This window comes from Lolium rigidum, chromosome 1 (genome assembly GCF_022539505.1).
Source record: "Lolium rigidum isolate FL_2022 chromosome 1, APGP_CSIRO_Lrig_0.1, whole genome shotgun sequence".
NCBI classification, from domain to species: Eukaryota; Viridiplantae; Streptophyta; class Magnoliopsida; order Poales; family Poaceae; genus Lolium; species Lolium rigidum.
In genome coordinates, this window is record NC_061508.1 from 352,558,917 (window position 1) to 352,571,627 (window position 12,711).

At 44.4% G+C, this 12,711-nt stretch overlaps 2 protein-coding genes across 2 annotated transcripts; one reads left to right on the top strand and one right to left on the bottom strand.

The window, feature by feature from the left end:
• The first annotated feature begins 370 nt into the window (after positions 1 to 370).
• Positions 371 to 4,033, top strand: LOC124684619 (T-cell leukemia homeobox protein 3-like). The gene is made up of 2 exons (XM_047218897.1): positions 371 to 724; positions 3,645 to 4,033. Exon 1 carries the CDS (start codon positions 371 to 373, stop codon positions 719 to 721), a length of 351 nt encoding a protein of 116 aa, XP_047074853.1. The 3' UTR covers positions 722 to 724; positions 3,645 to 4,033.
• Positions 4,034 to 5,649: 1,616 nt separating this feature from the next.
• Positions 5,650 to 8,898, bottom strand: LOC124684620 (protein trichome birefringence-like 24). The gene is made up of 3 exons (XM_047218898.1): positions 8,470 to 8,898; positions 7,461 to 7,747; positions 5,650 to 6,686 (listed from the first exon to the last, which is right to left on the bottom strand). Exons 1-3 carry the CDS (start codon positions 8,711 to 8,713, stop codon positions 5,910 to 5,912), a joined length of 1,308 nt encoding a protein of 435 aa, XP_047074854.1. The 5' UTR covers positions 8,714 to 8,898; the 3' UTR covers positions 5,650 to 5,909.
• Positions 8,899 to 12,711: the final 3,813 nt, after the last annotated feature.

Here is a 12,711-nt window from a genome sequence, read left to right on the forward strand (position 1 = left end):
ATAGGCGGCTAGCAGAATCCTGATAGCAGGAAAGAAAACGGGCAAGCCCAAAATAGGCGGAGCCCCAGTTAAGGACCGGTCGCAGTAGGCGGTGAATATGATTTGACTGACGGGCCTGTGATGCTCCGTGCTGGGCTGGGTCGACACCTCTGGGCTAGGCCTAGCCCACCAAACTCCCCTCCCACGTGTCCTTAAATTCCACCTCACCACCACGCACGCACTCTCTCCTGCGCTTCCTCTCCCGCAACTCGGCGGCGCCGCCACGTCCGTCTCGGCCGACGCTGCGTCTGTCACCGTCGGACAAGCCGGCCGTCGCCGACCGCCTCCCCCAACCCTCGGGGGCCTAAATCACCGAGAGATCCGTCTTGGAATGGCGAGCCAGGAGAAGCCCACCGCACCCTCGCCATCTTCTCCGCCGCCGCCGCCCCCTCAGCCGCCGGCGCCAGAGGGAGCCCCTCGAATCCGGGGGTTCGGCGGGGGCGCGGGGGGCGGCGGGTACCCTAACCCGCCCGACGGGGCGCCGCCGGACGCGGCCACGCTGCGGGAGCAGTGGCGGTACGCGGTGCGGCAGTACAGCCGGATGTACTCGCACGCCTGGGGCACCGCCATCCTCGCCGGCGCCGCCTTCTTCGCCCTCGGCTGGCTCGTCAAGGGCTCCAACCCCATCCCGTCCCGCGGCGACGCCCATGCCCTCAAGGACGGCAACGAGGAGAAGAAGTGACTGGTGAGATCGCATGATTCTTGTTTGATCTAGTTCTCGATTTGTTCAGATTCGAGCTCGTAACTGTTGGTAGATATTTTTGGGGATGTGACGGTTGGGGCTGGGACTAGTTTCAACAAGATTGGGCTGGCAAAGAATGAAATCTGCGCACTGTTTGGGTGTTATGTACATTCTGGGACTGTTACTTGGTAGCACCTTGTGTTCAACAAATAACCCTAAATATTGGACTTGGTTGTTTCAAGTAACTGAACGAAATCATTTCAACATCCATTTAATTTGAGCATCTTGAAGCATCAGTGCGGAGATGCAGAAATTGAATAATTAGTTTGCGTCTTTGAGGGGTTAGGTTACTAAAAGTAGTTCTGGCAGATGGCTCCTTGTGACCTCTTGGTTATGTACATTCCAATGTTTTGCTTAGAATATTCGTCATCTTATCACATTAATTTATTTAAGGCTTAGCATAGAAGGAGCATATATTTAAGAATATGAATCTTGTTTCGTTCTCTAGGGTTTCAAAGAAATCATATTTTTATGGACAAAAATTATAGTACTTAATTGCTCTGCAATGCCAATGCAGATTGTGTCTATTGTTGCGTGTGCAACCATTTTGGATTAACTGTTTTGTTAATGAATACCCATAAAACAACAGTTTTTTCAGGAAAGACCAGCCTAGTTTGTTATGTGCTTTTTTGTTTTGTTTTCAACAGATATGCCAGTTATCTTTTAGCTTTGTTACACCATGATGTTTTTCCTCGGTTCTTGAGCATTAGCGTATCACTAAATGCACAAAGTATAAAGCATCTCTCATCTTTTCAAAGCGCATGTTCTGGAAAAGGAAAGAGAATACCTTATGTTATTATAAATGCATGCCTTGTTAATACAAGTATGCAAATATGCATCTCATAAGCAAGTTGGAGATGAAACATCCAATCATTTGAGTTCCTACATGTAATTTGCGCATGGGAAAAATAGTTCAGGTAGAGGTTAATGTTATGTTCTAAGTAAGACTTAGGCCAGCGGCGCAATTTCAATCCATTATAGTGAGGAAATCCTAATGACTTCGCAATGCTATCAGATAGGCTAAACTTGTTAGCACAGGACAAAAGTAGCAGTCAGTTCTTAGTTTGCCTTAAATGATACCAAGCAGAAGTTATCCGGACGACAAAAACTAGGGTAAAAACTGGCACTGCAGTATGATATCCTCGTTCTTGAGAATTTATGCATGGCTACCATCACAAAATTCTATCTCGTCTTCTGATGTGTCATTCTTTCTATAGATGAGAGCTGATAGTTTTTGCAGAAGATAAAATGTGTAACTAGTTGTACTTGCAGCTCATGTTGCATGTGGCATTTCTGAGCTCTCAAGAGATGTGAGAAATTATGGATATAAGATATGCTACATCTTGTGCACCTGCAAAATTTCATCCATAAATAAGACTATTTGTGGACTGGACAAGAAAAATGAGTGTTTATGTGAATAGCATGAGATATTATTCACTTGCCTCTTGTTTGTTTTTGCACAGGTCACAAATTATCATATTCTTGGATGAAATTTTGTAGGTGAACAAGATAACAACATAATGTATATCCTGCAATCATTTATTTTTGAAAACTCGGAAAAACTACATGCAACATTGGTTGTGAGCCCAACTAGTTGTGGGAAATCCACATTCGTATACTTAGTAACACCAATACTCACCATGGTATAACAAGCTATGAGGTAAACTTGAATGTCTACTAAAAATGTTCCCCCATTTTCTTTTTGTAAGGCGTTTAGCATTTCATGATTCAAGTTTGGCCGACAATTAGACTAATAAAATGTCGTTTATTTGACCAGAAAATGATATCATTGAATTCGAATTGAAAATCGTTTTTGAATGATATTACCTTTGTGTCATATAATCCACACTTTATCGGTCTAGTTGTTGGTCAAACTTGAATCTTGTGATGTGTGAACGCTTTGCATAAAGAAATAGGAAGAGTGGAAATAACAAACTAGGTTTGTCGTTGTGTAAGCAATTCATGATATTTTTATCAGCCTGTTGCGAATAAAATATATTAATACACTTATCTTAATATCCAATTGAGTTAACACATTGTATCATCATATCTTTAAGACTATAATGTCTTGCTTAACTCTCATGTTAGGCATAAGAGGGTTAATTCTTTGGTTAAATTACTTATTCTATATATGAACTTCTGCTATGTATCATGCTAATATTGTCTACAAAATGTTGAAACTGTAGTCATTTTATCAATGGATGTTTATGTATTGCATAACTGTTAAACATTTAACACTTAATGAGCACATAAATTAGACACTAGAACAAGTCACTGACTAAAGTCTGCTCTCTACTAAATTTGCTATTACATAGACTTCACTAAGGATACTTATATATTCCATAACTGTTGAACATTTACCGCTAAACCAGCACAGACATTAGACACTAGAACAAGGCACGAGGTTAACCACATAAGTATTTGAATCCAGATGCGGCTTGCTTGCTCTGAGCTTTTTGACTAGCTGCCCTGGTCTTCTCTGAACAAACACTGCAGGAAGCAAAAATATATCAGCCAATGAATCAAGCAAAACAATTTATGCCAAAACAAAAAGACCCTATCACAATACACTAATACAGAAATAAAAACTATTTTCGGTAATGTTCTTAATCATCAACTGATTGATCCTAAGATATAAAAAGGAAAACAACCTCTCTTTGTATACTATGGGAGTATTGAAATATGAAACGTCCTCACCACATTTTTCTCCCCATGGATAGTTGAAATTGTTCATTGCATGGCTAACAATGTATTTCTCTTGAATGCTGGCGCATATACACAAGGTGATCTTATGGCTGTAATATCCTTGCAACTTGCTGACATCCTAACATTCTCTTATGAATTTCTTTTTATTGAGGTGTAGTTGGTAAAGGTGCTTCACCTCCCACCTGTGTTAAAGCTAGAGGAAAGCTGGAAGTGAAATCCTGCATGGTGCAGAGTGATCAGCTTTGTGTTCTTCCGTGCTGTATGTTTTCTCAAGTCTGCAAATTAAGGGAACTCGGTTTTTCCTATAACCTGTAAGTGAAGCTCTAGAGTATATCTTGTAAGTACACCAAGATGTTGGCGGGTTCATATAATAAAAGAGTTGCTTCATAATGTTCTTTTAAAATAGTGTAGTCTAACAAATGATCATTTCTGATCTGAATGTATAGAAATTTACATCTATATTCAGAATCTACACAGCAGATCTATTACAATCTGACAGCTGTAAGAACTTCGTCTTGATTTTGCATCGATTGCTTTTAGAAATAACTCAGGTGTAAGACTTCTATATTATTTTAGTACAAATGTATACTTTGTCCACATTTATATAAGAGCATCTCTATCAGATCCCCGAAACGGCCGTACAGCAAAACTTCTTTGCGCACCCCCGAAACGAGTTTTGCAGTATTAAATTTCATTTTTTGTGTTAAAGTTCCATTGTATATTAATAATCATCAACAGTAATACAAATAGGCCAAAAATAATTAAAAAATTATAAATAGGTACTTGGATTGGAAATTCTAAGAAATACATTGGCGCCATATTTCAGACACAATCTTTAGTTCGTTGTGGCGATCAGCTTCAGACACAATCTTTAGTTCGTTGTGGCGATCAGCTCAACCATACGTTGTTCATACCATACCTGAGTATTTCACACAATCATTGCCGAACCAACCCCAACCTACTCAGGCATATACACGAGGTGCTTGGAGATGAGGGAGAGGCGGATCGTCTCGCCACATCAAGCCCCTCATGTGCCTTGCCTCTGCGTTGTTGCTTGTTGCCACCTTGGCTTCGCGGGTGCAGATTGCTGAAAGAATGTGGTCCAATCCTCACCTCCACGTTGTGGGGGTGGCGGCGGCGAGCGAGAGCTCACCACCTCCGCATCAGGCGGGCGGGAGCTCCCTGCCTCTAGGAGGGCGCGGTTCTCCTTGATGAACGATGCCATGAGGTTGCAAAAACCGTCCTAGTTGGAGACACGATGCTTAACGCGTTTGTGGGTGCCCGGAGAAGCCGGCGCCATTCCTCTTCGTCACCAAAGGGAGCACTACAACTGTAGCACGCGTTGGAACCCCACAGCCACAGGCGAAGCCATGTGCCATGGATCGCGGGGAGGGATTGCCGTAGAGGAGGGTGGGATGCGGCGGAGCCAATTAGATATTGGTACCCTAAATCGGCCTCCATTCCGTTGATATAGCGGTGGGATGAGGATTTAGGGCACCCTGAATTTTTTTCCGGTATCCGGTATGTGATTTCTGTTTTGGCCGCGCAAAAAAAATTCCAGTCTCCGGTATGTGATTTCTGTTTTGGCCCCAATTTTTTTTTCCCGGTCTCCGTATGTTATTTCTGTTTTGGCCTCAAAACAACCTAAGACCGCATATCGACCGGACTTTTACGGGCCAGGTTTTTAATACTATCTGCTAGAGGCTGTAAGGGCAAGCTCTTTTTGGCTTGAGCTTATGCTGAAACGGCTTAAGCTTAGCTGCCCAGAAAAACTGGTGTGGCAGCATTTTGAAGTTCAAGCACAAGCCAAGCCAAGCAGAGCACTTGTTGCAGTACTGCCGTAACCGGTGACACGGTTTTACAAATCACAACACATGCTTAGGGTTTTGATTAAGCTTTTATTTGTGATGGAATGTCTTGTTTGGTGAAAACATGTTCATGACGAGGACATGATTTTGGAGAGAAGCCACATACTAAGTTGAGACGATTTTATGCTTATGTGCCTAAGCAATGGATCTGGTAAAGCATAGGAGAATGTTACAGTTGGTAACTTGGCATCCAACTTACATCAAAACTGTACTGATCTGAAGCTACGGAAATTAACCACTACAATTTCATACTCTACACAGGAGGTACATGACAATCTGACAAGCGCTAAAAGCTTTGTCCCAGTTTTGCACTCTTTGCCTTTATAGAAGCAACTCCGGTGTTAAATTCTTGCATTATTCTTGTACTATGTATACTTGCTCCAAACTGTCTATACCCAGAGAGCTTGGCAGAGTACTTCTGCTGACACTGTTTTACACTTCACAACACACACACAAGCCTCATTACCCTAAGAAGACTGCTGGACATCATGAAAGCATGCCAGCAGAAGATACTTCAGATTCTGAGCCATGTCAAAATTAGATGACTGATCATGCTACTCCTTTGGTAGCATCTGCATGATGATATCGTTCCACGCCTCGATCGGTCCGGGCAAGCACCAATGCAGGCAGTCATTCTGGATTTTGCCCATATTCTCCTTGGCGAAAGGATGAAACGTTCTGTAAGGTCCGGCATGGGCATCAGGCCTCTGCAGCGACATCTCAAACGTGTCGAGCAGCTTCAGGCGGCCAGCGTTGCTAGCCCCGTCATCGGCGGCCGCCTTGGCGAACTCCGCCCTCTCGATCCGCCACATGAGGTTGTCCAGCTGCCTGTCGCCGGTCTGCCACGGCTTGAACGGCACCTTCCTGTCGCAGGTACCGCCGCTGAACCATTCACCGTTCTCGAAATGCGACGGTGACCACGTCCTGTAGAAGACCACCGGCTTGTGAGGCGATGTCGTGATGAACCTGAAGGCCTCCCTGAGAGACCTGCGGAAGGATTGCTCGATGGTTATCTCCTTCAGGCTCTTGTCCTTGCAATAGTGGCAGCCAACCGCGGCTCCTTTCTCCATGTAGACTGCGACCTTGAAGAACCATTGTCCTGTCGATATGATGACGTAGTCAAAGCTGCTCCATTTGCTTATCCAGTTTGCGTCAAGAGCATCAAAGTGCAGCCGGGGCTCAGCAGACGATACCCCGTTCTCATCCTCGAATATTTCAGACTTTACTAGATATGGCGCCCACACAAGAGAGAGTGTGAAGTTGTGTGAAGGGAAGTACCATCTCCTAGATTGCCAGGTTTCATCATGATAGGCATCAGTAGGATCTTCAACCTGGAAAAGGCAATGGAATAATTTGCTTGTTAAAAGATTTTGGCTTCTGATATATCTTATTACTAAGAAACTCAACCAAGCAGAACAGATAGCATCTACATACAGAATAACATACCACACAAATCTGAATGTGGGAAAGAGCAAGATGGAACATACAAACTAGAGCTATCACTAGGCACTAAAATGAAACATTGTAAGCAGATCCATCATCTTTAACAAGAACATAATCCATCAAAGATCCTCCAGAATTAATTGAATTATATCTTTTACCTCCCGATTTGAGACGTAGGTGGGTTGTTATCAGATATAAGATTAGATAGATACAGTTATTTGTTTGCTGGAAAAATAGATACAGTTAAAGACAGTGTCAGCTGTATGGTCAACAGTTGATAAACTCAATATCTGCAAGAGCTATCAAATTTGCAGTGACACATGTAAAAAGGGGGATTGGACAGCTCTGAGGAGCTTATAGTATGTTAATATGCAGACTTCACGTCCCTAACTATTCTTCTTGTTGGGAATAATAAATAAACACCTAATTCTTGGGAAATTTTGTATGCTTCTCTTTAGGCTTCATACATTCAGCCATGCATGCATACTACTAAAACAAAAACCTAGACTCAAATAAACTGTGCAGCAAGGAAAGATACAAGGTAAACAACTGCCTTACCTACACTCATAAGAGATGTACGATGATTATTTCCTCATACTACCAAAAATGCAAAATAAGAAGAATTGATCATGCTACACCCTTAAAAAATCCCATGTAAATACCTTAGCAAGAAGGCAGACCAAGGATTGGGCGTGATTGCGGAGGATCGAATCGCCGACTAGCGCCCAGTGTTTGCCCCGCATGCTCTCCAAGAACGTCTTGCCATCGAACGGTGGCAGCACGTCGCAGCCATATGGCTTCCATTTCCAGTGAAGATAGCCGTCATCAGGCCTTCCGTTTGACATACAGTTCTGTGGAACCTCGATGAACCGGCAGGTTGCGTTAGTGTAAGCTGGACCAGACGAATCAGGGACCCATTCCCCATGGAAGAGATCACACTTTGCTGCACCTGTCAATGGAAAGAAAGTGGGAGAACATCAGTGTCAATCAAGGCACTGCTGTGCCTTTTAGCAGTACAGTCTTGGCACCGTCCATAAGGCAACACCGACAGTTCATACTAAATTAATGGAAGGGATTAAGGGACCAATTACAGCTTGATCTCTGACAGCAAGCAGGTAGTATCTTCACCAAAATGAAATATACTTAGAATAAGTGCAGGTAGTGGAATGCTACAGATGAAAGACTACTGTCTCTACTGAGGTAAAACATGCATCTAGTACTGTCAACAGGGAACAAAATTAATAGTAAGCTCAAGTAACGAGACGAGATCCGCACTGCCCCCAAAACTAGTATTAAGTTGGGGTTTCTGAACTGAAAGTTAGATAATTTCACCCAAGGAAATTTTACTGTTTACGCTAATCACACTGAATTTGTTCTCTCTTGTTTTGCTGGACCAAGAACGCCAATCAATGGATGAGTTTCAGTAACTGACCAGCAAAAGGCATCTTTTCATGCCGCAAATCCGAGAAATTGGATCGATACATGCCAACCCCAGAATTTAACTTCTACTGGAACCAACCACAAGTGCTAATTCTCAACTGAAAGCCCGAGCTGTCTTATTACTACCATCTATGTGTCGGCAGTAATAAAGAGAGCAAAGCAGAAAAAGGAAGATAGAACTGCCAACGAACAGAACAGAGAGACATTTCCAAGAACCAGCCGCGCGCTCACCGTTGGGAGTTGCAGGCGTATCGTCCACACCGTCGGCGTCCTGCTCCGGCGCCGCCGTCACGGCGAACGCCAAGGCCTCCTCCGGCGCGGCGGGGGGCGGCAGGCGGTAGGAGGCGCAGTGGTCGGCGAGCAGCCTGAGCGCGAAGCCGGCGAGGAGCACGGCCATCAGCAGCTTGAGGGCGGTCCGCCCGCCGCCCACCTTCTTCTGCCCCGGCACCGGCACCGGCTCGTACTCCATCCCCATCCCGGAAGAGCACCGACGCGCTCGCGGTGTGTGAGACTGAGTGATGGATGCAGCAGCTAGGCGGTGGTTGGTAGGTTCTTGGTAGGGTAGGGAGTGAGCTCTCGATGCCACATTCACAGTGAATCGCGTGTGTCAGTGAGTGTTTGTTGTTACTATATATGGGCGGTGCCGGTGCCGGTGCGGCGTTGTGTGTTGAACTTGAAGACGGGGAAGAGGACGAAGGGCAACAGCCGCAAATGGAGGAGGAAATGGTGCCCGTGGTGTTGTTCAACTCGTCAGGTGTCGGTGTTGAACTCAGTGGGGTGTCTGCAATTTGCAGGAACCACCTCAGGTTTTCAGGGGATGGTCGTTTGGAGAGGATCTCCTTTATTCATTTATTATTTACTTTCCACTTGTGTGTCCTTAAGGGTTGTTTTCCTCCTTACCCGGCATTTGCCTATTTCCTTTCATAGGAATAACAGTACTATGTGCATGAGGAAAACATTTAGGGCTATATAACACACTTCCAATAAGGCATGGGCTGAGTTTAACCTCCAACTCCCCCATAAGTCAATTGCTTTGTTTGAATCGGCTATGGCTATGGTGTTAGGCAACTGAAACGTGCCATATTATGGAAATATCGGTGGCTCAATGGGTGAGAGTGCTTGACTTGGCGCCTAACCTAATGGCCAAGGGGGCATCGCGGCGAGCCAACACACGAACGGTCAAGAACGGCCTTGCTGGTGAGTAGCTCAGAGACTATGGACCAGACCTTGGTGAAACCGCGCCGGTGGAACTCTTCCATCTATGGCGCATGTTGGTTGCAGTTGGTCGAACGACATCGTGTTCTCGGTTAAGTCGGCGTATTCTGCCTTCTTCACGGGGAAGGTCAAGGAGCCCACACCAAGATTTGGTGTTCCAGACTTTCGTATAACTATAATTTCTTCGAGTGGCTAGTGGCAAAGAATTGGCGTTGGATGACTGACAAACTTCATCGACCCCCCCCCCAGCATCCCTAGCTTGCCCTATTTGTGATCAGAGTCCGGGACGATCCAACAATTGCTCTTGGGTTGTGTGATGCCACAAGAAATTCAGAATGGGCCGTGTGAATATGGGGGAAGCTGAACTGAGCGGCGATATCCGACTCGAATTTGATTGAGACTGGTGGACGCCCAGGCCTTGCCCTAGGCCGCTCCAGTGAGACCTTTGGCCCATGATCATTCTCGTGTTCTGGTGCTTGTGGCGGCCCATGAATGATGTGGTCTTCAATGGGGCCAGCCCGGCAGCTAGCGAGGTGAAGACCCGTATCAAGGAGGAGCGATAGATATTAGCTAGGTTTCTCCTCTCTAGTGAGTTTGGCTTTCCGGATCTGGTGCCGCTGTGGTGGCAGGTAGGAGAGTAGGCTTGTGGCGGGGAGCGGTCACCCCTTGTTGACAGTGGAACCTTCCATTTCAACGACTTTGTACATGGCTTCTAACTCTTTTATTCTATATGATTAATACACTTCGTAGGATGTTTTCTCCATAAAAAAGGTCACTTCGGGAGCTATAAATCTCGTGGACTGTGATACTCTAGAACAGGAAAGCTACCTCCAGCACCGACAACTAAACTTCTTCCGAAAAGTACCCCGTTCCATTGCCTTTTTTATACATAGTAAGTATATTGAGAAAATTCTCTCCTAAACTCTTCCACTCAACTGATGGGAGGGAGTCTTGGACAACAATATAAGGAGTGAAATATCTCAATAATCCCATAAATCTCGCAAAACACCAGGATGGGTTATAGGTGCTCATCAACCCTAACAAAAACTAGTTTGATGCCCTAGAGGCAGATGGGGAGTTCTGATGAAATAAATCTATTGGATACCTTCTAGAGCCAAATGAATTTTTTTATTGATCTGCAGTTGTGAAATATTTGTTCACTCTACCTGCTATCGTATTGGTTTGGTTGTGTGCCTTATAGGAGTTACCTATATAAGTAGATGTATATGTTTGTCCCACAACACCTTAGTTTAGGGTTATGAATGGTGTATTTTATCGTAAACCTACATGTTGCCAACCTTATCGATTTTCGACCTTATCGGTATTATTTTTATTTCGTTTCACGAAATAACACAACGGCATTCAAACGAAACTACCCAAGAGAACACGCGTCTAGGTGGAGCTAATTTTCAAAAATTCACAAAAGCTAGATTTCAAAACTTCATAAAAATTGAAATAAATCACACATGCATGTACATATTACCATAATGCTTGCTCGTGCAAATTATCATGAAAAAATAGATTTTATGTGGCCTACACAAAAAAGGAGAAAATGGAACTTGGTAAATTTTTTCACGGTAAAAACTTGGTCCTTGTACTCTTACTTAAACACTTTTTTTTGCAAAAGTAAAAAAGAAACTCTGTTTTTCGCACAATTATAACACATACTTATGTTTAGTTTCAAACTTGGCACGCAGGTACATGTTTACATTCTTTACACATCATGCCCACATTTTAACTCCCTCACTAGAATGCTTGGCGGACAATTTTCAAGAAGTTGAGGGGCCAAGTTCAAAACGACAAGTAGATCGAAAAGTTTATAGGGATTGTACCTACCCCTTGCAAGTACTGCCGGGATGCAGGTTCATCTTGTACTCTGCTTCTCGCCGGTAAATTTCTGGCAAACACCACTGGACACATGTCCTCGTGTACGCCACGTGTGACGCGCCGTTGCCTACGTGTCCAACAATAAGCATGCAATTGCAAGGCTTTGACGTTGCCGATCGGATACGTAGCAGCATACTGGCAGAGTAGAGTACAGCTAGCCTTGTGTCGGCGTACGTTACCTCCACTTTTGGCTCTCGGGTTTAACCTTTTTAAGCTGCGATTGTTTGTCTCCATCGTGAGGTCACGTTTCTTTAAGCTATATCGATCCATGAATGACGAGGGTGGCGGTTGATCTTATTAATGTGCATATGGCACATTCATGGAGCTATATGATTTTTCATACGATGGTATGGACGCTGCTGGATCAGCAAGTGTGTCAGCACCTATCTATCTCTTCGCTTTTGAATACAACGCCGCGCTCGATCAACAAGATGAGGAATGCATGCCACGCTACCTAGCTAGAAGACGCTTATACCCTCCGCTCCAAATTAAGTTAGACCCGTTCGGTTCTGGATGCGTATGAATCCATTGTTTGGAAACACATACTTAAAATGTTAAGGAATTCAAAAAGGAAAATCACATCTACAACGGAACATTTTATGCTCGCACCGAAGTTTTTAGGAAAATGGAATATTTTTGTGTCCCATGTAAAGAAAAGGTAAATACCGATGCCCCGACATGACAATTCGCGTGAATTTTTTTTGTCTTCTTTATATAACCTAGATAAAAAGTCACGAAAACATGTGCGTAAACATAAAATGTCCGAATTTACACACGATTTCTTTTTGCATTTTTTGACATTTTGAATTTAATTTGTTATGAATTTTTCGCAATAAGTTTATATGCACCTAGGAGCCTAAACACCTCCTCATCTTTGAAAATCGACAGCCAAGTGTGGCTACTCGACCAACCCCATTGTTGGCGTAAGCTTAATAAGTGAAGTTGATCTAACAATAAACATGAAAGAAATGGGGACGAGATGGCCCCTAACCTTTCCGTTTGAGAGGGGCTTGGAGTCCCATGAACCTGATGCCATGGATGGAGCCTCGCAGCTTGCCCCTCGGGGAATAATTTGAGCAGGGTTGGACGGCTCCTTTCCATCGTGAGAGAGGCATCTCAGCCGCCCACAACACCAAAGCACATGAGCAAGAAGGCATGTCACCCACCATCCCGGCCCAATGGGTAGTGACACGCACGCGCCATGCATCGCTCCAAAACCCACGTGAAAGGACGGTGGCATCGCAAAATCGCAAGCAACCATGTACATCCTAGAGCGCTTCAATTCCAGGGATGCCTTCTGGTAGGACCCAACGAGCGTTATGTCTGGGGCAACCACATGCTCTGAAATCCAGGGAGCTTAGAGCTGTTCTA